The 26,634-nt window shown below is 57.8% G+C and overlaps 1 protein-coding gene across 2 annotated transcripts in view; it reads right to left on the bottom strand.

Moving 5' to 3' along the window:
* HMCN2 (hemicentin 2) overlaps window positions 1-26,634 on the bottom strand; it is a 146,287-nt gene that overhangs the window by 23,715 nt on the left and 95,938 nt on the right. Inside the window, exons 51-83 of one of the 2 annotated variants that reach the window (XM_072748358.1) lie at window positions 26,476-26,589; window positions 25,812-25,954; window positions 25,054-25,204; window positions 24,218-24,436; window positions 22,582-22,695; window positions 21,992-22,179; window positions 21,377-21,473; window positions 20,462-20,623; window positions 20,188-20,301; window positions 19,039-19,241; window positions 18,246-18,327; window positions 17,446-17,577; window positions 14,972-15,115; window positions 14,726-14,885; window positions 14,517-14,641; window positions 13,903-14,086; window positions 12,544-12,641; window positions 11,759-12,025; window positions 10,833-11,014; window positions 10,336-10,417; window positions 10,108-10,244; window positions 9,389-9,530; window positions 9,159-9,303; window positions 8,292-8,419; window positions 7,547-7,703; window positions 6,673-6,794; window positions 5,552-5,716; window positions 4,257-4,364; window positions 3,852-3,986; window positions 3,329-3,463; window positions 2,672-2,862; window positions 1,506-1,719; window positions 434-568 (exon numbers count right to left, since the gene is read on the bottom strand). In XM_072748358.1, coding sequence (XP_072604459.1) covers window positions 434-568; window positions 1,506-1,719; window positions 2,672-2,862; window positions 3,329-3,463; window positions 3,852-3,986; window positions 4,257-4,364; window positions 5,552-5,716; window positions 6,673-6,794; window positions 7,547-7,703; window positions 8,292-8,419; window positions 9,159-9,303; window positions 9,389-9,530; window positions 10,108-10,244; window positions 10,336-10,417; window positions 10,833-11,014; window positions 11,759-12,025; window positions 12,544-12,641; window positions 13,903-14,086; window positions 14,517-14,641; window positions 14,726-14,885; window positions 14,972-15,115; window positions 17,446-17,577; window positions 18,246-18,327; window positions 19,039-19,241; window positions 20,188-20,301; window positions 20,462-20,623; window positions 21,377-21,473; window positions 21,992-22,179; window positions 22,582-22,695; window positions 24,218-24,436; window positions 25,054-25,204; window positions 25,812-25,954; window positions 26,476-26,589 — 4,875 coding nt within the window. The remainder of the gene's footprint in view (window positions 1-433; window positions 569-1,505; window positions 1,720-2,671; window positions 2,863-3,328; window positions 3,464-3,851; window positions 3,987-4,256; window positions 4,365-5,551; window positions 5,717-6,672; window positions 6,795-7,546; window positions 7,704-8,291; window positions 8,420-9,158; window positions 9,304-9,388; window positions 9,531-10,107; window positions 10,245-10,335; window positions 10,418-10,832; window positions 11,015-11,758; window positions 12,026-12,543; window positions 12,642-13,902; window positions 14,087-14,516; window positions 14,642-14,725; window positions 14,886-14,971; window positions 15,116-17,445; window positions 17,578-18,245; window positions 18,328-19,038; window positions 19,242-20,187; window positions 20,302-20,461; window positions 20,624-21,376; window positions 21,474-21,991; window positions 22,180-22,581; window positions 22,696-24,217; window positions 24,437-25,053; window positions 25,205-25,811; window positions 25,955-26,475; window positions 26,590-26,634) is intronic. The other variant, XM_026009226.2, reaches the window with a different exon arrangement.

Below are 26,634 nucleotides of genomic sequence, written 5' to 3' on the forward strand. Positions count from 1 at the left end.
TAATGCAGCCAACTAAGTCATGGCCTCCTGGAGGGTTACCATGCTGCTTCTTGACCATGCAGGGCCGAGGGGGGACAACTGGTAGGCTGGCAAGCTTCAGGCATTTTTCTGCCAGGGCACCTCCACCTCCCAGCCCTCCTCCTACACGGGCACCATGCAGCCGAGGGGGCTGCTGCAGGCCAGTGGGTCAGATCTCACTCTATCTGCAGCCCAGTCATCTGGGGAACGTAAGAAATACTGATGCTGGGGCTTCAGCCCAGAGGCCGGTTTTCAGTCAGGGGTGGAGTTGAGCCGCAGCATTCTCTAAAGTCCACCAGGGGATCCCCACAGTCAATGTGGGGATTACTAGGGGTCAGGAGGTCCATTTTTTAGAAAAACCAAAGGATTGGGTTTTGTGGAGGTCTCAAGAAAGGCCACATGGCTCACGCCCTACCCTTCACGTGGACGAAGCTGACTGCCTGCACGCGGCCCACTCTGTTCTCGGCCCAGCAGACGTAGGTGCCGCTGTCCTCTCTGGTGACTGCCACTCGCTGCAGTGTGCTGCCCCCATCCTGCTCAGACACACCCTCTGGTAGGAAAGAGATGCCCCAGAGGGTTTTGAGTGCAAGGTACCGGGAACCTCCTGCCCTGAAGCCTCAGCTCAGGCTGGGGAACCCAGCAGGTGTTTAGCAAAGACAGGTGTCTCTTCCCATGGGTGGGAGCCTGACTGAGTCAGACCCATTCAGGGAAGGCACAGCCCAGGTGAGAGGATGGGGGTGAAGAACCAGACTTCTCTAATTTTCAGGTCCACACCGTGAGCTTGCTGTGCGGCCAAAGGTAGGTCTTTGGGGGCCTATTAACATGCATTTCCTGCATCACACCAGTTCCCCCTCAGCACTGCTGTTATCTCCATCTCAAGATGAAGAAGCTAGGCTCAGGGAGGCTGGATCATTCCCCCAAACTCTCTCCCCAGGAGATGGTGGGGTCAGGGCAAAGCCTTCCTCACAGGTACGCAAAGGTAGCTTCTGAGCACATCTCATAGCACCTGGACTCTGGCTTAGGAGTGTCTGAAAATATCATTTTGCCATGGAGGGGATTTAGCAATTCATCGGTTCAGCAGACATTTATTGAGCACCTCCTGTATGCCCTGTGCCTCTCTAAACATCACCTGGGGACCAGGTGGGAGGATAGAGCCTCCACCACACCCCAGGAAGGGGGTTTGCCAAAGAGCCCACAATGGGAGCAGCACTGCTAGATTGGAACACAAGCTCCCTCCTGGCCCTGAGGTTCTCAGGGTTGAGTCTTCTTCACAGGTGGCTTCTTGCCAGGTCCGACATGTGACCAGTCACATACAGCCACACCCATGTTTTCTCTGTCCCCTCCACACAGGGTCAAGTCTGGAGACCCAGAACCCACCAGGCTGACTGACACCCTCTTCCTCTCCACGGGGTTGGGTCTTGCCACCAGGTTTGCCCTTCTCCCGGGGTCCCAGGTCCCCATCCCACCCACTCCCAGTAGGCCCAGACCCATGACTGGCCGGTCGTTGACAGTCCAGCCAATGCGGGGGGGAGGGCTGCCCCGGGCCGCACAGCGAAGCCACAGCCTGTCCCCAAGGCGAAGGCTTCTGTCCCCAGGCAGGGTGGTGAAGACGGGCAGAGCCAGGATAGTGAGGTGCACACGACGACGGGCGTGGCCCACACTGTTCTTGGCCGTGCAGGTGTAGGTCCCAGCATCCTGGCTCTGCGGGCAAAGGAGGGGGTCAGCCCGGGCACTGCCCCCACCCCCAGCTCCTAGGGCCCCATTCTCCCACAGGCTCCCTTGGAGCACCGAGCCCAGAGAGGTGAGGGGTTTGCTTGAGGTCACACAGTGAGTAAGTGGCTCTGCTTCACCACCGGGCCTCCCTGCAGCCTCCATAAGGCTCGGCACCTTCACAATCTAAGCCCCCACTGCACGACGGGAGAGCACCCACTGTGCCGGACCCCTTGTCTGGACTTCACTGGCACCAGCTCATCCATGTTCCCAGCATCCCTGAGATAGGTCCCGCATTGGGTGCCTTTGGCATGGAGGACTTAGCCACGCTCTGAGAAGTTCCACGGTGCCTCGGAGTGGGGCTCATGCATCACCACTGTGCCATCTGCTCCCAGCAAGGCCTGGGGACCTCGTGACTCTCCCCACCACCCCCAGCAGGTGTGCCCACCAAGCAGCCACCCATCTATCTGGAAAGAGGCCTCTCTGTAAGGACAGAATCTGAGTGCTGTTGGCGGGGGTCGGGGGGGGGCTCCCACCTACGCCCTGGACTCAGGTCAACAACAACACATGGCCAACGACAACCAGGTGCAGTTTGGGGTTACAAAGGCATCTCTGTGCACCCCACACGCCCCGTCCAGGGCTCCTTCCCCTCCCTCAGGAATTAGCCATGGAGGTCCAGGTTCAAATCTTGGTTCTGTCTCTTGGTAACAGTGTACCCTGGAAAAACTGGGTACACTCTGAGCCTCAGTTTCTTCTTCTGTACGTGGAGATTATAATATCTACTTCCCCATGTTCCTGGGATTAAAAGCTGCACAGCGCTCAGCAGACAACACAACAAATAGGTGGGGTTTGGGGGTGGGGTGGGGGAGGGTGCTCAGCAGGCGTTTTCTGCTTCTGCTGTTACTGTTATACCCCTTCCTGCCACTCAGGGTCTGAGGCTCACCTCCAGGTTTTTCACCAGCAGCTCCCCAGAAGGCTGGATGGTGAACTTTCCCTCGGCTCCAGACACAGGCAGCCCATCTTTCTCCCAGGTGATGGTGGGCTCAGGACTGCCGCTGGCCGAGCAGGTCAAGAGGGCATGGGAGCCTTCCGTGGTGGACAGATCCGGGAGGCCAGTCTTGATCGTGGGCGGGACTGTGGGGAGATGGAGGCCCACGTGGGGGCTGGGGCTGGGCTCGGGTGGGATGCCCCTGTTCCAGCGCACTGGGCAGCCAGCATGCCCCTCGCCCCTTCCTCCACCAGCTCTGTCATCCACCATTGCCCGTGGTCTGGCCCAACAGGGGGACTGCTGACTTTGGTGAAGCGGTGACAGAGTGATCCCAACACACACACATGCACACACGATGGCTCGAGGGACGGAAATGGCTTTTGTTCCTGATAAGCCAGAACGAATGAGGGATGACCAGACCACTGTCTGATGAAAGGTCAGAGGAGGCAGAGGGCCCCGAGTACTATCTGAAGGCAGACCCGGGGCACAAATGGGAAAAGATGCCTTTCCCTCCGTCCTTTCTGGAAGACAAGCCATGCCAGGGTAGGGGAGGATGCAGGGGCGTCAGAGCCCCTAGCCCTCTGGTCCCTTGGTCCCCTTCCCTGGGCCCACCTTGCACCACAAGCCGTGTTTTCCCCACAGCACTGCCTGCACTGTTTTGAGCAAGGCAAAAATAGTTCCCGGCATCCTCTGGGCTGGCGTGGATAATCCGCAGCTGTCCGCTGGGTAGGATCTGGGTGTTCACTCCTGGATTGGTGGGGGAGGAAACGAGGGACTGGTGGCCAGAGCAGGACCACCAAGGAGGACGGGAGGACGGGAGGGCCGCTTGGCCTATTCTGGTTGACCAGGCGGCAAATGACTCATTGTGGTCCACAGGGTGATGGGAGGTGGGAGGCAGAGACCCAGGGCCCAGCCAGGCTGCCCCAACTCCGCCACGTGGTGCTCAGCTGGAATACCCAGCTCTGGCTGGCGAACTGAGGCCGGTGGGTAGCCGGGAAAGGAGGCACAGGGGGTTTCTGGGCCCTCCCAGCAGATTTGCAGAGCTCCCCCTCACCTCCACACCCCTCCATCTGGGGCAGGTGTGAGGATCCCAGGCCCACACTCCTCTCCCCTTGCTAGTGCTGGGGGGACTCACCTGCAGGGATGCTGAGCCCTTCCTTCTGCCAGGTGATGCTTGGCCGGGGGATGCCCGAAGCCTCGCAAGGCAGCAGCACCTCCTCTGCCACCAGTGCCTGGACCACGCTAGGCAGAGGCTTCACCACGGGGGAGGCTGCAAGGGAACAGGGCCACAGAGGTGCCTGGGAACGCCTTTAATGCCCAGGGTCCTCCAACCAGAGGGCCTTGGAGTACCAGAGAAAGAAGCTTCTAAAAGGAATGGGAGCTTCCTGAAATCGCAGCATGGAAGGCACAGGTGGGCTGATTCTTCTGACCCGGGGGAATCAGATCAGAGGCAGGTCTGGGCATCTGGAACCTGGGGGACCTCACCTCCCCACCCAGCCCTTACCTGCCTCTAGCTCTGCACCTACAGGGAGATCCTTACCTTGCACAGTAAGGGCCACGTGCTTGTGGGCCACACCTGCCGAGTTGCGGGCTGTGCAGGTGTAGCGGCCAGTGTGGATGGGGAGGGCCTGCCCGATCTCCAGGGCACCTGTGGGTGACAACGGGGCACGGAGAGGGGTGAGGGGACCCAGGACAGACGTCCCCAGGGACAGAGCTGGCCCCACCCACCCTGGTGCCTCTCTTGCAGACCACTCCACCTGCCTCCCTGCCCATTGGTAGGCAGCATGGGAAAACCTTGGTTCGAGGCCTGCCGGTGCTCCTTGTCTGGGGCATGCCTGTGGCAAGTCCTCTCCACTCTTGGGGCCTCAGTTTCCCCATGTATATAATGAGGAATCAGATGGGATGGTCTCTAGAAACTTCAGACTGTGATGTCCAGAATCTGTCTCTGCCCTGCCTGGAATCCCTGGCCCACCCATAGTGCCATAGGCCCTCACCCTGATACCCTTGGGTTCTGCTCAAAACATGCCTCCTCCAGGAAGCCTCCCTGGATTACTACTTCATCTATCCTCCTATTGCCCTGTCTTCCTTAGTCTTGGATGCTCAATGAACATGTTTTAACCTTCCTGGACCACCCCCACACCCCCTGCCTAGCCCCAGATGGAACCGGAACCACAGCTTCTTCTTCTTTTTTTTTTTTTTTTTGAATCACAACTTCTTATACATGAGCTTCCCCATAACTGCTTGTCAGAAGAAGCAGTTTCTACTGCTTTGGAAGAGTGAAAACCGTAGATCTGGCCAGCGATGCTCAAGCTTTAGGATTCCACTACCCAATCAGCTAACAAGTAAATGTCACACCGAGAGTCCCCGTAAAGTTGCCCGCTTTTAATTTCGACAAGCAGAGGCATTTCAAAGGCGCCTGTCTATGATCATCTGCTTTCACAAAAGAAAGGACCTTCCAGCACCAAAATATTAAGAGAAGTATAATTTCAGAGGAAAGGAAAATCCTTCCAATGAGATCAAACAAGCTTTTTGAACCCTCTCACATAGCTATTACGATTCTCGTGTTGCCATGACGCGGCACCCACCTCGCAACTCACATCAGGGAGCCACAGATGGACATCAACACTCCAGGGCGTGAGTAGGGTTAGGTAAAGGGGTAGGGTAAGGTCCAGAGAGGGTGAGGGGTGCCCCTGGGTCACACAGCAGGGAACGGCAGAGCCAGGCTGGGGGGCCAGGCTTCCCCACCTTACTGTCCCCCACCGGCTCCAATGGTTGTCTCTCACACCCTCTGCTGGACTTCCCCGGGTCCACTCCCCAGGGCTCACCCTCACTTACCCGAAGGCAAGACACGGTAGCCACTTCCCCGCACCCCCAGTGGGGCGCCTGCCTTGCTCCAGGACACGAGCGGGGCTGGGATGCCTGTGCTGTGGCAGGTGAGGACCACAGGTGCCATCTTGGTCACAGTGAAGTCCGTCTGGTCATCAGCGATGGTGGGAGGCACTAAAATGCAAGACAAGGCTTGAGGCCCCACCGCGGTCCGTGGGGCCCACCCAGCCATGGAGCCAGGTGCATGAAAACCACCCGTGGGGGACACAAGTGATGAGGGCCAGGGAGGGTGGGGCGACAGGGAGCGGTCACAGTCTCTCACTTGGGAAGTATTTTTTGCTGGGCTTTGGGGTGCAGTTATGAACCACTTTCTTTTATTTTCAAGATTTTATTTTTTATTCATGACAGACACAGACAGAGAGAGGGGCAGAGGCACAGGCAGAGGGAGAAGCAGGCTCTCTGCAGGGAGCCCGATGTGGGACTCGATCCCAGGACCCTGGATCACATCCTGAGCCAAAAGCAGATGCTCAACCGCTGAGCCACCCAGGGGCCCCTGAACCGTTTTGTATAGAGATACCAGCTACATCTCTCTGGAGTACTTCACAAGAGAAGGGAGCCTGGTGGGAGCTCAGAGTTGGGAGGCCACAGAAGGCCTCCAGGGGACATGCCATTTAACCTGAGATCTGAAGGAAAAGCAAGGGTCGACTGGGTGAAGCACAAAAGGAAGTGTTCAGAGCAGAGGGAACAGCATATGCAAAGGCCCTGAGGTGAGGAACTAAAAGTTGAGCAGCATGATTGGAGAGTGAGGCAAGCCATGGGGTGAGCTGAGCCTGGTGGTGGTGGTGATGGTGGCTGCATCAGCATGCACAGGGCCATGTGGACCCAGGTAACACCTTGCATTCTATCCTGAGGGCAGTGGGCAGCCATGGAGGGAGGACTTTTCACCAGGGTGATGACAGGTCAGATTGGGGTTTAGAACAATCTGTATCGAAAAGAGGCCTCTCCTGAGAGCTCCTACGTGCCAGAAAGAGTGCTGGCATGGGGGGCTGCGTCAGTGTGGGGGTGGGTGGGATGAGGCGATGCAGGCGATGCCCCCATCCTATCTTCTCCCCCTTCCTGCTCCTACTCACCATGAATGGTCACCTGGTAGAGCCTGCGGGCCTCGCCCACCTCATTGCTCACCACGCACTCAAACTGGGCTGAGTCCTGGGGGCTGGGAGCTGTCAGGAGCAGGGCGTTGGAGGGCAGGAACCTGGGATGGACAGACAGATGGTTGGCTGCTAAGCAACTGGCCTGGCTGACCTGAGCTCAGCCAGCTGCCACCTGCCTGCCCAGCAACCTGGATACAGGGGACTGGGTGTCTCATGACTAATTTTTCCTTTGGTATCTGCTCCCCAGCCCAGAATCTAGAAATTTCTTCTAGAAGTTTCTACTCTTCAAGCACTGGCTGTTGAGCTTGTGGGCACGTTTAGTTTTCACCCCTGTGATTCTGTGTTGTTCTGTGTTTTTCATCCCTGTATGTTTTCCAATCACCAGCTCTGACAACTCGCATAATAGCGACCAAATCAAAACCTCTTATCAGAATGACTCATGTTGCTTGAGCACCTGCTTTAGACAAAAGCTCCATGGTGGCCTGGCACCTGACACAACAAATATCTGGCAAAATAATTGGTGAACTGACACCTTTAAGGTGCTGATCTTTTCATGATCAGCTGCATTTGAGAAACAGGGAGACAAGTTGCCAGGCCCAGCCAAACTCAGGCCTCCAGGTATCGATCGCTGGTAGGCCCCAGCAGCTGTAATGGTTAAAACCCCCTTGTCAGGCATCTCAGTGTGACAATCCTCCTAGATGCCTGAGGTCAGGACACAGATCCCAATGCTAGCTTTGTTGAGAACCCAAGTGCCTCCCTGCCTTGTTTCTGACCAGGCTCCCCACCATGAAATGGGCACACCCTTCCCCACCCCCAGCACCTCATGATGCCACCCTGATGCCCAGTTCAGTACCGGTAAGCACCCCGCTGCCGATGGAAGTCCAGCTTCTGTCCATCCTTCCACCAGACCACCTGGGGCTTGGGGAAGCCTTTGGCCTCACAGGGCAGCGAGGCAGGGGTGTGGGCAGTCAGGGTCAGGTTGGAGGGGCTAGGGGTGATGGCTGGAGGCTCTGGGGAGAGAGTAGTTTTAAGGAGACAGGGGGGCAGGATGGAGGCAGGGGAAGAGGGTATTTCCACCACCATCAACCCATCCTCTGAGGGCCGGGGAGAGGGAGGAGGCACTCTGCAGGAATCTTCCAGCAGGCTCCCAAATCTGGGGTGATGGGACCTTTGCTCACCCCCTAGGTTGGCGGCCCCCTAACCACCTCTCTGAATGTGGCCCTCAGCGTCCCACTCCTCCTCAGCCCTGCCCGAGGCCGGCACCCAGCAGAGTGGCCCCCACCAAGGGGATCCGTTGGAGAGAGGAGAGCAGATTAGAGCATCTGGTACAGTGATTCTGAATCTTATCCTTTCAAACGTTTTAGATCTGTGCATATTTGGTACAATAGTAGAGTATTGAAAGTATATACTATATGCATAAAATAAATACGTATCTTTTGAGTATGTTCAAAAGTTTCACTCATAGGCTTCACTGTCAAAACCATTTAGAGGCCATTGCTCTTGGCTCCTGACAGGATGAACCTAGAAGCCAAGCAGGACCAGCCCAGATTGGAGATGGCTGCTGAAGGCAAGGAACATGCCTTCCCTAGTCCACCTACCGAAGACCTGGAGGTCACGGCCTTGCCGATCAGAGCCTGCAGAGTTGGATGCGAGGCAGAGGTAGTGGCCAGCGTCCTGGGCAAGGACTGGCTGGATCCTCAGGGAACCCTCCGGCAGAACCTGCAGCCTGGAAGGGAGGGAGGGGGTTGCCGTGGAGGCCAGCCCACTAGGCACACCCTTCCAGGGGTTGGGCCCTGGTGGTGTCTCCAGCAAGACCCTCCCCTCTGCCCTTGGCTTCCCCAGCAAGAAAGTGCCAACTCTGGAGTACTTCATCCATGAAGCTAAGGTTAGAGGGGGTCACAGCCATGGTGGCATCGGGGGGGCCTCCCATGCTCCCACCTGGGCCCAGCTTCTCCCTAAGAGTCAGCAGGCAGCAGCATCCAGGAAGCACCTTTTCTGAGCATGTCCCCCAGATCTGAGAACTGTGCCTTCCCAGGACCATGTCCTGTACCCCAGCCAGCTGGACTGGGGATGAGCTGGACCCAGGCTGGGCCAGTGGAATACTCTACCCTGGGAACTGGGATCCTCAGGCAGTTCTCTAGACTCTGCAGGTTGTACAAACTGAGAAGCTATAACTTGGGGTCAGGGGAGCCTGGGGGGCTGTTTCTGCCATTTTTGTAGAGAAAGGTGTAGAAAATTGGTCTGAGAGAGAGAGGCATGAATACCTACCCCCAGAAACAAAGATTAGTAACCAAGAGTCAAAACCAGATAGACAGACAGCCCCCCAAGGTTCTTGACTGGACAAGCCTGTTCCTTGGGTTCTGAGAAGACCCACGTGCTGGCAAGGCAGCCAGCTTTCTGTTCCAGCTGACCAGGCGGTTTCTGCTTAGAACCAGCACCTAAGACCCTCCTCTCCCAGCTCCCACCTGGGGCTCTTGGGATCCAGGGGGGCTCCATCCTTCCGCCAGCTCACGAGGGGTGGGGGAGCACCATCCACCTGGCAGGGCAGCAGGGCCGTCTGGTTGATGGAGGCGTTCACCGTGGGTGGTCCTGGCTGGATGGTGGGCACCACTGGGGGAGGGGCACACAGGGAGTGGGTACTGGGAGCCTGGGGCTCTACAAAGGGCCAGCGTGGGGTGGGGTGAGGCCCACTCACTGTGGATCTCCACGTGGAAGGCCACGCTGGTGCTGCCCGCGGCATTCTGGGCCGTGCAGCTGTAGTTGCCCCCATCGGCCGTGCTGAGGGCCTGCAGCTGGAGGAACCTGCCCTGCTCTGGGAACTGGGTGTGGGCATCCGCCTAAGAGGTCCCCAGGATGAAGAGAGCCTCGTTAGTGCTGGGCCAGGGCAGGTCAGCCCCCCGGGCACGGGGCAAGGAGACCAAGGAACTGGTGGGATGGGCTGGCCTACAGGTGCCCAACGGACACCCCTCTGGGGGAAACAGCCTCCTGTGGGAGGGAATGAGCCTCCTGCCCCTGGGCTCTGCCTGTCGGGGATGTTGCAGAGGAGACTCAGGCTTGGATCAGGAGCTGGAGCTTCCAGAAGACCTACAATCCCTTGGTTCCCATCTTGGGTGGGGTGCACAGAGAACCTTAGTAACTAGCCCCAGGTCACACAGTCACTATGTGTAGCTCGACGGCATAATGGGAAACACACAGATATGCCTCAGAAGCCCAGGGTGTAAATCCTAGCCTTGCCTCCGTGTCCCCATCCATAATATGGGGATGGTAATAAAAACGGGAGCGCAGGACTCCGGGAGAGGAGGTGTGTGAAGTGCTGGCACGGGGCAGCCCCTCAGCACCCGAGATCTAGTCTGCAGGGTCTGGGCCCGACTGGCGTGCAAGGTGCTGCCCCTGGCTCCCCAGCCTCGCACCCACCTGCAGCAGGACGCCGTCCCGGTGCCATTCAATCTGAGGTGCGGGCTCCGCCTCCACCGAGCACTCCAGAACCAGCTGCCCTGGAGCCAGGCCAACCACAGAGCGGGGGCCCCGGGGCCCAATAACATGTGGGGGGCCTGGGTGAGCAGCAGAGGGGGCATGAGAGACGGACCTGCCCCTGCAGACCATCCTGCCTCCCTCTCCTGCCTCCACCCCGGCACCCCCTACCTTGAACCCTGACCCGGAAGCTCTTCTCGGCTTCGCCAGCAGGGCTCTGGGCCAGGCAAGTGTACAGCCCGGCATCGCCCACCTGGGGAAGGAGCAAGGTGAGCAAGTGCCTCTGGCCCCGGCCTGTCCGCCTCCCGATCTGGATTGCTTCCTACACCACCAAGGACTCGGGATTCAGACTCAGGCCGGCCACGCCTGCCATCCTGCCTTCCCAGTCACTCCCCTCTCTGGGATGTTTCTCTATCTCCACTTCACCCTTGCTATATGGCTCGGGCGAAAACTGCCTCCTCCAGGAAGAGCTCCTGGATGGATGACACCGGCCCTCCTCTGGTTGGGCTGGGAGTTACTGGCTTCTGACCTGGCTGGGAGCTCTTGAGGGCATGGCCCAGGTGGGTGGTCTCCACGGGCTCACCCCCCAAAGGAGGAGCTCGGCCTAACTCCTAGGTCCTGCTCCTCCCCGTCCTCCTCTCTTGCCCTGCCTCATCCCACGGCAGCACCTGCACGCTCTCTACCCGGAGCACTCTGTTGCCATCCCGAGGCCTGCCCAGGCCCTGCCCATCCTTGTGCCAGGTGATGTTGGGTGGGGGGTTGCCCCGGGCTTCACAGTGGAGCTCCAAGGGGGTGCCGGGGGTCAGCAACAGCTCTGCAGGCTGGCCTGAGTCCTCGATGTAGGGGGGATCTGCAAGACACCCGTCTGGGGTCAGCCATGGCGGCTGCACCCAGAGCACTGGAAGCGGGGGTTCAGCTCCAACCCCCCATCACCCAGATGCTGGCTGCAGATGGGGCCACAGATGTGGGGGACGATCCTAAGAACCCTAGAAACCATGGGCCAGTTTGCCCAGGCCAATTATTTGTGCTTTAAAACCAGCAAGCAGGGGCACCTGGGTGGCTCAGTGGTTGAGTGTCTGCCTTCAGCTTAGGGTGTGATCCCGGGGTCCTGGGATCAAGTCCTGCATCGTGCTCCCCACAGGGAACCTGCTTCTCCCTCTGCCTGTGTCTGCCTCTCTCTCTTTGTGTCTCTCACGAATAAATTAAATTAAATTAAAAATAAAATAAATAAAACCAGCAAGCCCACAGTATGGAGGATGCAGCTGACAAGACTTTCCAATATGGCACAAAATTTGCAAAATCTTGTGCATGAGACTTAGGGCTCTGTCTCCAGATTTCAGAGGTTCCTTTGTCCCTGCTTTGCAAGGTTTGGGGGACAAAGCTAAAGAGGGACAGCCCCAGGAGAATGAAGGGCGGCAAGGCCAGCATCCCATATGAGTCTACCTTTCCTCCAAACCTGGCACCCAGGCAGCAGCCCCTGGGGAGATCCAAGGGCAGAAGGGGGGCTCACCTCCTCACCACCTGCTCCATCACCCCCAGAGGCCCACCCTGTCCCCAGGCCCAGAGAAGCTGGCACTGGGGGCAGATGGCTCACCCATCACTGTCAGTTGAAAGTGCCTCCTGGCTTCCCCCGCCTCGCTCACGGCCACGCAGGAGTAGGTCCCTGCATCACCAGCTCCTGCTGTCTCCAGCAGCAGGCTGGGCCCCTGTTCCAGGCTCTGGGGCAACAGGGGCTCCCCATCCTTCATCCACGACACTAGGGGCAGGGGGCTTCCCCGGGCTTCACAGGGAAGGACCACCGAGGAGCCACGGACCACCGCCACGTCATTCTGGACCTCCACTGGCTCCAGGACAGGGGGCACTGTGCAGGGAAAAGGGGTGGACATGAGTCCTTTCATCCACGCCAGGTGGCCCTCACCCTTGGACCTTCACACAGGCTGTTCCTACATGGGTCAGGACGCCCTTCTCCTGGACAATTCCTTCTCATCTCCAGTCCTCAGCTCAGACCTCACCTCCTCCAGGAAGCCTTCCCTGAATCCCCAGGCCAGTTGAGGAGCTCTCTTCTGTGCTCTCACAGCCCCCCATCCTTCCCCTGGTGTCACTAGCTGCCTGGAACTGTGACTGCCTCTTTACAGAGCTGTTTCCTGCACTGACCTCTGGGTGGCAGGGGCCACACCTGCTCATTGCTGTGTCCCGGCCTGGTAAGGCTCTGGCACACCATGGGGTCAAACGGCTGCTTGTGAGATGAATGAATGAGCAACCAAATGAACCAAAGACCGAGTCTCTGTGTTTGCCTACAAGGGCCTGAGGACGTATTTAATCTCCCCTCACACCCCTGCCCACCTCCTTCACTCCCCTCCCCTCACTCCCTGTCCGTACCATGCACCTGCAAGGTGAAATTTTTGTCGGTCACGCCAGCCGGGCTTGCAGCCACACAGGTGAAGATGCCAGAATCTGCCAACTGCACCTGGGAAATCCTGAACCCCTCGAGAAGGATGGAGGGGAAAAGACGGCAGGGGGGAGCTCCATGGAAACGGTCAATCTCCTTTCCTGCCCCCCAGGGGTTTACCTGCCAGCTAGGCGGCTTGGAAACTTACACCTGGACAGGCCTGGCCTCTGCCTAAACCCCTTTCCTGGTTCCCTGGTGCCCCCAGAATAAACCCTGGACTCAGACTTCCTGGCCCCTCGTGCCTTCTCTGACCCACCACCCTCTGAGGCCAGATTTCCTGCTTTCCCAATTCTGCAGGCTGTGCTGTTGCACCCAAGGAATGCGACACCCGCTTGCCCCTATCCCTCTTCTAGACCATTCCTTTTAACCTTTCGGACTCGCCAGAGTCATCCTGCCCTGTCTGTGTCCCCCACTTTCTCTCGAAATCCCTCTGGCCCTGACCATACCTCCTGAGCGAGTCTTGTCAATGTCCCCAGTGACCTTGAAACATGTTCCACTTGGCTCCCGGGACAGCACGCTTTCCTGGAGTGCCTCCTAAACCGTCCCAACCCTGCGCCTGCTCCTCCTTCCTGGGACCTTAGACTCATCCTAACACCGGCCGCAGGGGCTGCAGGCCACACTCATACTGGGGGGCTGCAGCCAGTCCTGGTTTCCAACACCACCTATTTGCCAACAATCCCTCAACTCCCAAGTGGAGAAGCCTCCTTCTGCCTCTACACAAATGTCACTTTATGTGAGTGTCTATCACTGACCAGCCTAAAATACTAGCCTCCCCTGGGACCTCTCATTTATTCTTCACTCGACTTTGTTCTACAGAGCACGTATCCCTGGCGACCTCCCTCTGCTTTATCTGTTTAATTGCCATTCTCCTCCCCTGACCAAGCAGCTGCAGGGCAGGGGCGTTATTTTGCTCACTGCTCTATCCCAGTTCCTGCAACTGCAGCACTCTCTAAGTGTGGAAGAATGCATGAAGATTTGCTTCAGAAACCTTCTTCCAGGAAGCCTTCTCTGATTTCCTCCACCCCAAGGCAGGCTGAGTTGGATACAACCAGATGTCATCACCTGGATCTGTGCCTCCCTCCCCAGGCTGTAAGACCCTGATGGCAGAGGCCTCTTTCATCTCCGGAGCTCTATTTGGGGGTGGGAGGCCCTCATTCTGCCCATCATAAGCCTCTGTATGTATATATTATTTTTATTTGAAGACCATTCAGATGTATTCTGAAACCCAAGCTGCCTGCAGAGTGGGTGTGGGACCTGCTGGCCCAGGGGCCGGGGAGCCTCTCCCCTACCTGAGGGTACGGCCAGAGCTGTGGAGGTGGGTGCGCTGGGAGAGTGGAAGGGGCAAGCCATCCTTGAGCCAGCTCACACGGATGGGTGCGGAGCCCCGGACGGGGCACGCCATGGTCACCAGCTCCCCGGGCCTGCTCACCAGGGTCCCTGAGCTCTCTGCCCACTGCTCGATGGTGGGAGGAACTGGGGGTGGGCAGAGAGATAAAGGGGCTGGTGAGAGGGTTGAGGGAGGGGGTCTGGGCGGGGGAGATGGGCTCCTCTCAGGTAGATTCCAGGAAACAGCAGGAGCCACATCCACACCAGGTGAGGATGAAGCCCACCATGTGGGGGCACCCCTCACCCGAAGGCTCTATTTGCATCTCCCCCATTCCCCAGCTCTCCCATCACACCCTCAGGCTGCAGTGCTTGTGTCTCTAGTCCCAGAAGGGGTTGCAGAGGCCCAGAGAGGCCAGATGGTGGCCCAGCTCATGGTGTGAGCACGGCCGGGGCTTGAACCAGGTCTCCCGCATCCTGGCCCCGGTATCACCCTCCAGTGGAGGCCCCACGACGGGCCAGGCTGCCGCAGCCCCGGGATAGCAGAGCTCCCGCCTCGCCTCAGCCCTCAGCTGCTCACCCAGCACGCTCACTGTGTGCAGCCTGGCATCCTCCCCGGCCGCGTTGTGGGCCACGCAGGTGTAGGCGCCCGAGTCCTGAGCCTTCAGGCCCTTCAGCACCAGGGCACTGCCATCCAGGTAGAACCTGCACGAGGACGGAGAGCCAAGAGCTGGCACATGAGGGTCTGGGGTGCTGCCTGGGGGCCTCGGGGCATAGGCCAGGCCTTACCGGAGGTGGGGGCCCACGCCCTGGTCCAGCGGGCCACCGTCCTTCAGCCAGGTCACGTCCGGTGGTGGCTGCCCGTCTGCCTCGCAGTCCAGCCGCACCTCCTGCCCCTCCAGAACACTGTGCTCCTGTGTGGCGCCCAAGCTCCGGATCCGGGGGGCCACTGTGGCAGGAGCTGTGGTGAGGCCCAGGGCAATGGCATGGGGTACCAAGGGGGTGAGACACTATGGGTGGAGGGGGCAGACATACCCAGCACAGCCACCACGAAGTCCTTACGGGCCTCGGCCTGGGTGTTCTCGGCCACACACGTGTAGGTGCCAGCCTGGGTGGGCTGTAAGCGACTCAGCTGGAGGCGGCCCCCCCGAGAGACCACACCGTGCACCACGCTGCTCTCTGTGGGATGGAGGGATGTGCCAGGCCGTCACCTGCACAGACCTACTGCCCCAAGCGCCACCACTGGGCACCCGACAACAAAGTCACATGACTCCCTGAGCGGGTGCCCATCCCCCCCCCCCCCACACAAGACCCAGGAATCTTGGCATCACCCACCCTCCTCTTGTGCTCACAGGGAAACTGAGGCCCAGATGGGGACAGGGTCCCTTGCTGGCTACATCATGACCTTCCTCGGCTGGGTCTCTCTCATTGCTCTTACAATGCTTTACAGCCTTTCCCCATCTTCTTCCACTGGGGACATTTCTTGCCAAGATGCCCCACTCCCCGTGGTGTCCAGGACTGGCTCCTCTTCTGCAGACCCTCAGGCCTTCCTCACCTCCCACCTTTGCTCCGGCTCCACCTTGCCCACCCCCACCCACCAAGGCTTCCAATCTGGGTGAACCAGCCACCCACTGGCCACTTCCTGGTCCCCATGTGGGTCCGGGAGGGCTGCCCCGGGGCCTCTGCTCAGGCTGCACACGGCCACCCCAGCCTGGACTGGCCCTCCCCGCCCCCCATTCCCTCCAGCTGCATCTCTGCCTGAGCCCAGGCTGGCCTGCCTCCCCCAGGTCCTCACTGGAATAGCCAGTCTCTAACTTGAAATCCACGGAGCAGCTATTGTATGTCCAGCTGTGAGCTTGGAGTTCGAAGCCGAGTAAAACACAGCCCTTGGCCTCAAGGGGCAGAAGTGCATTGGAGACAGTGAGACACGGGTGATCCTGTGTGAGCAACCCCGTGAAGCCCCTGATGGAGCCCAGAGGGGCAGGCAAGTCTTTAGAAGAGGCAGGTCTCAGCTGAACTGAGTGGGTGTCAATCAGCCAGTAGAGGTACTCAGCGGGGTCGGGGTAGGTATTTTGGGGAAGAAAGAGTGTGTGTCGAGAAAGGAGGTAGAGAACAGGCCTCAGAGGGGCTCCACACCCCGCTGTAATCCTTAAAGAAAGGAGAGCATACGCCACACAAACACACGTACTGGAACCTCCCACGCTAATCGCCTCAGCCCAAAGGTGGAAACAACCCAGATGTCCACCAACTGATGAACAGATAAAAAAAAAAAAAAAAAAAAAAAAAAAGATGTAGCCACATGGTGGACCAGTCAGCTTTAAAAAGAGTGAAGAAAATGTAATTTCACTTAAAAGAAGGAAAGTAGAACGGATACACCCTACAATGGGGATGGACCTTGAAACACGGTGATACTAGAGTAGAGAAGCAAGTCACAAAAGGCCACATATTATATGATTCCACTTTTGTGAAATGCCCAGAACAGGCAAGTCTCTAGAGTCAGAAAACAGGTCAGCGGCTGCCTGGGGCTGGGGTTGGTGTCAGGTGTGAGGGGCAGCGGGGGGTACAAGGTAACAGGTAAAGGGTGGCCTTTTGGGTGATAAAAATATTCTAAAATTGATTGTGGGGATGGTCTGTGAATATAGTAAAAATAATGGAATGATGGGCTTTAAATGGGTAAATTGTATGGTATATAAATCTTGATAAAGCTGTTTTCAAGAGAGGGAGGGGGACTGGGAGGAGGGAGAGAGAGAGAGACAGAGAGAGAGACAGAGACAGAGACACAGAAGGGCATGTGGGATCAACTGGCAGCGGCTGGCTCTGTTCGGAGCCCAGTGTGGGGCAGCAGGAGGTAGGCTGGCTGAGCCCTGCAGAGCCTCTGGGCTGTGGTTCTAAGGACTATGGCCCGAAGGATTTCAACAGACAAGTGACCCCCTCAGAGCCGCCCTCTGAGATCCCTTCCTTCCTGTGTGGACACTGCCCTGGCAGCTCAGAGTGGGCCCAGGACTTGTGTGGGGGCCGCTGTCCTCATGGGGCAGGGGACAGTGGTGGCCACAATGGGGAAGGCCACAGGCAGAGAGAGCTAACGGCCCCAGAGGTATTTACCAGCCAATAAGAGGAGGGTTCTGCTGAGACCCTGGGGTGGGAGGAAAGGAAGAGAGCCAGACAGGACAGAGGCCTGGATTGGGAGGTGACCAGCAGCTGGGCTGGAGGGGCCAACACCAAGCCCAGGGTCAGGCCAGCTGGGCCTTCAGCACCCACCCTGCCTCCATCTCAGGGGGGTGGCTGATGGTGGCCACAAACACAGGGAGCCTTCGAGTCCCCATGGGAACAATTCTCAGCATTGGGATTTCAAGGGCCAATAGGGTTGAAGACAAATAGAGGGTGTGACAGACAGGATGCTGCCCTCTTCAATTTTGACAAAAATGGCAACAACCAACAACTCTCCAGCTTTCATTGCTGTGTCACCACAGGCAGGAATATTTAGCACTGAAAGGATGAGATGCACTTACCAACAGGCATTCTGTCCTTCAGCCAGGTCACAGCAGGTGCAGGGACCCCAGTCACATCACAGCTCAGGACCAGGGGGCTCCCAGCCACCTGGCTCACTCTCTCTGTCTCGGGATTCTCAAATGTCGGGGGCACTACAGGAGAGAAGCCACATTGACACCGTCCTAAGACTCTGCGGTCCCCTTCCTTACACTTGGGCAGATTAGGGACACCCAACTGGCTCTTCCTTCTGGTTAGCAGTTGACAGTTTACGCTTTGCCACTGGTAGAGATCTAGGTTGTTTTAGTCACAGATGTAAATAGAACGTGCAACTGTCTATTTCAAAATATTTTTATTTATTTATTTTTAAAAATTTTATTTATTCATGAGAGACACACAGAGAGAGGCGGAGACACAGGCAGAGGGAGAAGCAAGCTCCATGCAGGGAGCCCAATGTGGGACTCAATCCCGGGACCCTGGGATCACTCCCTAAGCCTAAGGCAGATGCTTAGCCACTGAGCCACCCAGGAATCCCCAAAATATTTTTAAAGCAGAGTCCAGAGGGGTCTACTCAGCCCAAGGATGGTGAGTGCATGGCTAATGTACCAGTAGTTCTTAACTTATGCCAGGGCAGACATCACTAATCAATCCCAACACTCTCTCCTGCTCAGCCAGGATGGGGTCACGCATGCCAGGCAACCACAACCAGTGGAACAAAAATGACTGTGCTCAGGATGAACCATCTCTGTCCTCAGGGACCAGACCTTCTGCTTCCCATTACTCGTCAACATAACCCTCAGGAGAAGGCTGGTCCCCAGCTTACCCTGGACAGTGAGGACAAATGTCCGCATGGCTTCCCCAGCTGTATTTCTGACTTTACAGCTGTATAAACCTTTATCCAAAACCTAGGACAAAGAGAGCACATGGTGATGGTACACATGGCGCTGGGATGGGAGTACCTAGGGCTCCCCCAAAACACCAGGCCACAGAACCTTCCGGAGAAGGGACTCCCCAAATATGCTGGTCCTGCCTGGGAAGCCAGAGGAGATAGGACCCCCACCCCCAGACTTCCCTCAAGAGCTTCGAGAAGCAGGAAGGCTGTTAGAAGGTGAGTGTGCAGGTTCCGGACCCCCACCCTCCCCTGGGCCTGCATGCCAGCCAAGCCTGGAGGAGAAAGTCCCTCTCTGTGGGGATGGAGCTGGGCCAGGAGAGGGGAGCCTAGTGCGATTTCCCAGAGGAGCAGCAGATATTCATCCAGCAGACACTTGTGAGTGTCTAATCCACACCAGGGAGGGTGGGCAGAACAAACCCCCAGAGTCATAGCTAGAGGGGCCAGGAAAGGCTTCCAGATCCCAGGAAAACACATTCCCATGTGATAGGGAATGGATGTGCTCAAGGTCAGTCCAGAACCAGATCTGGATCCCTGTGCTCTTCTCATGTCTCCCGCCCTGGAGGCTGCTAACCAGCTCGGTGTGAGGCTGACAAAGCTGGAGCCCCACGCCCTGCCACACAGCCACCCAGCCCCATCTCCCAGGCTCACCAGGACCAGGACCAGGACCAGGACCAGGACCAGGACCCACACCCCCCACAGCTGCCCGTACCATGGGGCTGCTCACCTGGGTGTCCTGGATCTCCAGCCTCTGCCCACCCTGCAGGGCCTGGGTACGCTGTGCCAGGACCAGGGGTTGCCCGTTCTTGTGCCAGGTCACGGTCGGCTCAGGGAGAGAGTCTGTCTCACAGCTCAGGACTGCTTTGTCCCCAGTCCGGACCAGGATCACATCGTGGGGGCCGCTGGGAGGCTGCCTGAAGGTGGGGGGAACTGGGATAGCGAGTAAGCAGAGTGAGAGAAAGCAGCCTGCCCAGTGTCCTCCCTGGTTCCAGCCAGAGGTAACAGCTAATGGAGGCCCATGGTGTCACAGTGGGGCCCACCCCAGGGATGGCACAGACCCAGGGAGTTGGAGGAACAGAGTTCAGGTCAGCATGCCAAGGACCTGCTGGGTGACCTGGGAAAAGCCTCCTGCCCTCTCTGGGCCTCAGCCTCCTAAATGGGGAGATGTTCTGATGGTCCTCCTGGACTCCTTCCTACACAGGGTAGGCCCCGGCTAGTTAGAGCCCTCCTGAGGGATCTCCATAGCCCATGTCCCTCCAGCAAACAGTATAGAAGCCCCCACTCTGGGCTGTGAGCCCTGGCACACTGTCTGGCACTCAACCAGTGGGTGAATAAGCGCAAATTTATCAACTAGACCCAGGGCTAAAAGGAACTTTCCAGTCTGCCCTGGCTCATGATATCTTGGGCCAGCTTTTCCCCAAGCGGATTCTGAAGACCAGGAGCCCTGAAACAGGCTCCACGCCAAGAACCTCTGATCAGTCAGGCTTGGGAAGGGCCTTTCCTGCCTGAGCCAGCTCCTGTGGCTGTCCCACTGTCCCCTCCTCGACTTCAGAGAGCACCCTGTGCCAGGTATGGGGTAAGAACTCATATACCATCGTTTAATCCTTATGTCAACCATCACCTTACCAATGGGAGGCCTGAGGCTCTGAGAGGGAGGGTGACTCGCCCAAGGTCACAGAGCAAATAAGCACATGGCTGAGTCTCAAACCCAATGTGTCCAACTCTTCAGACCAGGATCTTACCCACCATGCTGCCCAGAGGGTGTGGGTGTCCTGGCTGCCCCCTCTCCTGGCTGTGCTGCCTCAGGGTATGGGGCTGAGGGCTCCCTGGAGGAGTGGGGGGACAGTGCAGTTTGGGGGGCACACCCAGGACATACCCAGCACACTAAGCTGCACCAGCTTCTGGTCTCGGCCGGCGGCATTGAGGGCCTCACACGCATACATCCCAGAGTCTGACGGCTGTGCCCGGGCCAGCTGCAGTGTGTGGGTACCTGCGGGGGAGCCAGCCCCTTGCAGCAGCAAACAGGCCTGAGGCCCCAGGCCCAAGACCCTTAAGCTTTCCCAGAACCTCCGTCTGCTCCCAGGTTGGAAGAAGCAACTCTGACGTCCCCCCGTAGCCTTGGGGTGGGCTCCAAGCCTCTGTTTACCCACCAGGCAGGAGGAAGACCTCTTTTCCCAGGGAGAGGGCCTGGCTGTCCCGGTACCACGTGACCTCAGGGCTTGGGTGAGCGTGGACGTCACAGGACAGGGAGACACTGCTGTTGACGATGGCAGTGACCTGCTCCAAGTTCGGACCTGTGATTTGTGGGGGGGCTGTCCCCATAGCCACCGGGAGGAAGATAGACACATGAGAACACATCCTGGCAGGGGGCCGAGATTAGGAGCTCCCAGTGCCTCACCTTGGTGCACTTTCATACAAGGCCACGCGACAGCCCCTATTTGTCATATCTACCTCACAGATGAGAACACAGGGCTCAGAGATCAGAGAGGGAGAGTCACTTCTCCAAAACCACCCAGCTGGTTGGCAGCAGAGCTCAACTATCAATTCAGGCTCTGGTCCTAGACCTTGGGGGCTCCGCAAGGGGATCCCTTGTCATCCCTCTGTCCCTGAGGCCACAGCTCATGGCCAACGAGATAGAAACCCCCTAGTGGGTGACCTCTCTGAGCTGTAAATTTGGGCTGGTTTCCTAGCTCTGCTAGAAGGTCATTCTGGGGAAAGTGTCAGCCCCATGCCAAGTATAGAGTAAGTCTCAACAATGGTTCTGTAAGGCCTCAGAGGAAGCACTCTCTGGCAGCCTCCAATGCTGCTTAAAATCATCTGGGGTTGGCCCGCAGTGATCAGGGTCCCCTCTCTGTCCCATGATGTGGCTGGCGCCAGTTGGGATCCATGTACTCTGAGCCCAGGCCCAGAGCCCAGCACACTGGGAGCAATGAGGCTGTGCCCCTCCGGGTGGGAAGAGGTGCCATGACTGCCCACAAGGTTAACCCTGGGAACTGGCTACAGCCAGCCCAGAGCACCAGCCCTCAGCTGGGAACCCGCAGGCACCGCCGCTCAGCCCAGCTCACCTTGTACCCTGAGGGTGAAGAGCTTCTCGGAGGAGCCTGCCGGGTTCTCGGCCACACACATGTAGCTGGCGGCATCAGCCACCTCGGCAGTGGAAACCTGTGGGTGCAGGGAGAAGGTGCCTGGAGACAACCACAGGCCTGCTGGCTCTGGGCTCCCCCAGAAAGTACTGCGAGGGCTCCTGCCCTTAGAAGGCCAGCGTCTCTGCCTGTGTGGAGCAGCATTCGGGGGCTCCACTGACAGCCAACCCCCCCCCCCCCCAATTCATCAAGTGTTCTTTGTGACATTCGGGGCACAGTGTGAGGTTGATGCTTGATGATTCCCTGTAGCAAACTCTATGGTGGCAGCAGTCTCCCCCCAGCCCCAAGTAGGGCTGGTCGGTGCTGTGCTGGGCTCCCGGTGTCCATGCACCCCTTTCAGGGCCGGTAGCCCTGAACTGCCAGCAATCTGCTCACATAAGATTATCTAGTGGGCCAGATTAAATCCCGGGTGCTCCCACATGCTTTTGGGCAAAGAGCCTCATCTGGCACAGATAACAGCAGCTCCTTGGTTCCTAGACAAACAACACTGTGTCATGGTAGTTGCTGCCATTAGCCTGCGTTGGGGGACACCCTGACCTGCAAGACTTGCCCGTCCTCCAGGACCTGCAGCCGTGGGCTTGGGGCAAAAGGCAGCCCATTCTGGAGCCATGAGATGGTGGGCATGGGGTTGCCCAGGGCCGGGCACTGTAGGCTGACGGTACTGCTGGCATTGACTGTCACCTCCTCCACCAGCTCCTCCGTGTCGCCCAGGATCACAGGTGGGGCTGGGGGGGTGGGTGGCAGGGAGAGCAGGGTGAGGAGCAGGTGGCCTGGCTGGGAAGGGTCCCCAGGGTGGGGGGTGGGCACGAAGGTGCAAGCAGCACATGGGGCCAGGCTCTGGCTAGGTCTCCCCGAGCCCTACTACCCACGTGCCCCATCCCCCTGACCCGGCCCAGCCCTGATGCAGCTAAGTAATCTGGGGCACCGAGAGGGCGGTGATTTTGTCAAGATGATACAGCTAGAAAGCAGGCCACTTGGAATTTGAACCCAGTCCAGCCTCCTGACCCCTACGTGATCAACCTCCCAGGACAGAGGACTGAACATGCACTCTGCCTTAACCCCTTTCTCAGGGAGGCCCTCGGGGGGCCTGTAGACCTAAACCCTCTGGCCCCAAGCCGACCACTCACTGAGCACAAGCAGCTGGTAGTGCAGCCAGTCCTCGCCCACCTCATTGGAGGCCTTGCACGAGTACCTCCCAGCATCCTCCGCACGTACCAGGGGGATCTGCAAGACCCGGCCTCCTGCGGGGATGTGGGACAGAGACCTGAGCGAGGGAAAGGACGCCCACTCTTTCCTCTGGAAGGGACCTTGAAGACATCACTGCCCCACCTCCTCTGTGAAACGGAGAGAATCAGCTTGCCCCACTTGCTGTGGGCCAGGCCCTGGGCTGAGCATTTTCTCAGCCTCTGACTCTGTATACTACTGCTACTCCCATCTTCCAGATGGAAGAACTGAGGCTTCGCAAGAGTGCCCAGCAGTGCTCCTCAGTGAAGGCTGGGGGAGGAAGCAGAGAGCTGGGCAAATGTCCAGGGACAGACTTTTCGGAAGCAGTGAGGCAGCTCCTGGGTTGTGGTGATCGGGGGTGGGGGACCCTGGGGAGTATCACCTGGGACCCTCTGTGATCAAGAGGCAACGAGGGCCAGACCCTAGCACCTATGTGGGGCTAGAGGTGGCCTCCAGTGGGGACAGGTTAGGGTCACTCTGTGTTCAGGATTCTAAGTTGGGGAATCACTGGCCCAGGCTGTGGTGTGCTTGGGGCTCACTGGCTACAGAGCTGGGGACAGGAGCGGGACTTAGAGAAGCAGTGGCTGAGCTTGGGGATCCCTTGATATGTGTAGTTAATCTATGGTCAGGTTCAGAATTAAGGTTCTCTTGTGACCACAACCACTATGTGCTCGTCGGTAATCAGGGGTCAGTGGCCAGGGTCAGGGGTCAGTGTTGGGGTCGGAGGTTAATAGGACCAGCGGTCACCTGAGGGCTGGGATTAACCTATGGTCGGGATCTGAGGTCGAAGTCAGCATGTGATTGAGTTTACTGTGTACCCAGGATCTGGATCAAGATCAGTGTCCAGGTCCAAGGGCAGTGGCCAGGTTAAGGGGTCAGGTAGGGGTTTCTGACAGGGATAAACAGCTTTCAGTAAGCACGGCCTCTTTTCCATCTCCAAGAGGCTGCCTTCTTTTGCAAGCACCAAAGTACAAACACTGGAATGAGCCTATTTGTCTAGAGGCCGGTGCAAACCACCGCATCTCCCCCTGGCCAGCCCCACCACTGCTCTAGAACAGGACACTGCAGGACACAGGACAGGTCCTAAGCTCAAAGGTCACCAAGGCCCCCTTGAGGAGATGATACAGGGCTCCACACCTGGAATCCCAACCCCTCATCCCCCACTGTGGTCCTCCTGAGATCTTACTAAAGCAACTGGCTCCTCCTGCAGAGAAAGACACCAGCTTTGGCCAGTTATCCCAGGACATTATAAATCTTGAGGCCCAGAGGTGGGCATGGCTTGGGTGAGAACCTCTGTTCTAAAAACTGGAGGCAAAGGGGGAGCCCTGTTTTCACCCTCAAATGGGCAGAGTGTCTAGCCCTGGTTTATGAAAGGCAGCCAAGGTCCAGAGTGGTCATGTGGCCTGTCCGTGGTCACATAGCACACAGCACACAGGAGCTCCAAGGACTCGAAAGGGCAGTTAATAAGCCCAGCTCTGAGGCGGGTGTGCCCCAATCCCTGCCTGCAGATCCCCCCCCCACACGTACTCTCTAAACTACCTTGCAGGACAGACACCCCGTCTGTGGCCAAGAGGGGCTGGTCCTCCCTGTACCAGGTGAGCTCCGGGGGTGGGACAGCATTGGTGTCGCAGTACAGGTAGGCGGGGTTGTTCTCCACGATCTCCCGATATTCCATCACCCCACTCCGGGCCTCTTGTTCCCTGGACGGGATCTCAAAGGCTGCACTGGCCTCCCCCAGCTTCTGGAACATGGGGGGCACTGGGATGGGGGGGGGACAAAGCCATTAGAACACACAGCTACCCAATGAGACGCCTGTGCTAGCCTCTCTCAGGTGTGGAAATGCCACAGTTAGAGCAGATCCCAGAGGCCAAGGCAGTTTTTAAATTCACGCCTCTCAGCCAGTGTTTATTGAGCAACTACTATGCTGGGCACCAAGATCAGGTTCTTGCCCACCATGGCTCACGTCCAATGGATTCAAAAGACTTCCCATGACATGTTGCCACCTCTCAGGGGAGGAAGCCAGATACTAAGTTTCAGCCAGTTTGTTTATTGGAGCATAGAGGCACAAAATCATTGGCTTTCAGAGGTGGTGGAGGCCCTCAGGGCTACCTGATTTGATGACCTACATTTTATAAAGGTAGAAGCAAGGCCCAGGGGGAGGGCAGGAATGTCCCCAGGTCACGAAGTCAGTGAATGGAAGAGCCCGGGCCAGGGGCCTGGAGGTAAGACACACCAGCCAGCAATGAGAAAGGGAACAAACTACCTGGAATGCAGTCCACCTGCCCGATGGCTCCAGAAGCACTGACACTCCCGGCCTCCCCCGCCCCATGCCCACTGGCCCATGCTCCAGCCCAGCCCCACTGGCCCCCACACACCCTGGATGAGCACATTGAAGTCCTGGTCATCCTCGCCAGCCACGTTGGTGGCCACACACAGGTACCGTCCGGAGTCTGAGACCTGTGTGGGCTGGATCTGGAGTAGCCGGCCCTCGCCCAGGAGGTGGAGTCGCTCGCTGGGGGTCACGGGCTGGGATGGAAGAGGGGAAAGATCAGAAATGAGGGGCAGAAAGCACGCAGATGAGGATATATATATATATATATATATATATATATATATATATATATGGATATATATATTTATTTATATTTAAAGATTTATTTATTTGAGAGAGTAAGAGAAATAGTGCATCATAGGGAGGGGCAGAGGGAAAGGGAGAAAGAATCTCAAGCAGATTCCATGCTGAGTGTGGAGCCTGAAATGGGGTTGCTCGATCTCATGACCCTGAGATCACAACCTGAGTTGAATCCAAGAGTCAGACGCTTGGCTGACTACACTATCAAGTGCCCCGAGCCAACCTATATTTAAAAAAAAATTTAAAAATACAACACAAAGTGGCAGTAGTACTCTGACAGTTTTATAACACCAAGCCTGCCTAGCTTAAAAACCAGGAGTTAAAAATGGGTAAACGTGGTGTTTAGTGTTGATGAGACCTGTTCCCCACAAACAGCTGGATTTCTTAGTAAAACACAAAGTGGGGCAGGGCCCAGGCTGGCTCTGGGGCCAGGAGCGCCCTGACAGCCTTCTCTGGAAGGTTCCAAGCAGAAGCAGGGCTCCCAGGGGTTTCCTCACTTACCTGTCCATCCTTGTACCAGGTGATGGTGGGCGGGGGCATGGCCCAGCACTCACACTCGAGGGTCAGAGTACTGTTGACTTTGGTCCTCACTTCCTTCACGCTGGCCTCCCCCAATGGGTCATCTTTGGAGATGGAAGGGGGGACTGAAAACCACAAGGGGGTCTGAGAAGCAGGCCTAGGAAGGGGATGCTGAGACCCAGTGCTCACCCTGGACTCAGGGCAGTCCCAGAAATGGGCGTGCTGGTTCCCGAGAGCAGGGGAAGAGGGACCCTGGAGACTGACCTGTGCCTGCAGCTGTTTACTTAGGGGAGAGAGTGCTGGTTAACAGTGGTTTACAGTACGGGGCGGTGTGGGCAGGGGAATTCTCTGGGGGCCATTCTGGGGGTGCCAGTCTGAAGTCGCAGTGCAGGTGGCAGAGGGAAACTGGGCCTGGTGTGGATCTGGGCATTGGTGTGACCCAAGGCCTAACTCACCTGTTCCCAGCTCCTAGGGTCCTTGGCCCTAAAATGATTAAGTCAGCCCTGGCTGCCTGGTGACCATCAGAGGAGACAAGCCACAGGGAGGTACCTTAGGGTATCTGTGGGAGCCCAGGCACCGGGGGTCCCCTCGCTCCCAAACAGCCTCCTGTCTGCCCTGCCACTGTCCCGGAGGGTCCCTGACTCACTGAGCACTTCTACGTGGTAGTCCTTCATGGCCTCCCCAAGCTCGTTGGTGACCACACAGGTGTACTGGCCCGCGTCTTCCTTCTGGGCATTCAGGATCTGCAGCCCGTGGGTGCCTGCTTGCACGGGGCAGTGGCCAGGGTCACCCCCAAGGTCACATG

The sequence above is a fragment of the Vulpes vulpes genome, chromosome 2, assembly GCF_048418805.1.
Source record: "Vulpes vulpes isolate BD-2025 chromosome 2, VulVul3, whole genome shotgun sequence".
In the NCBI taxonomy this organism is placed as follows: domain Eukaryota; kingdom Metazoa; phylum Chordata; class Mammalia; order Carnivora; family Canidae; genus Vulpes; species Vulpes vulpes.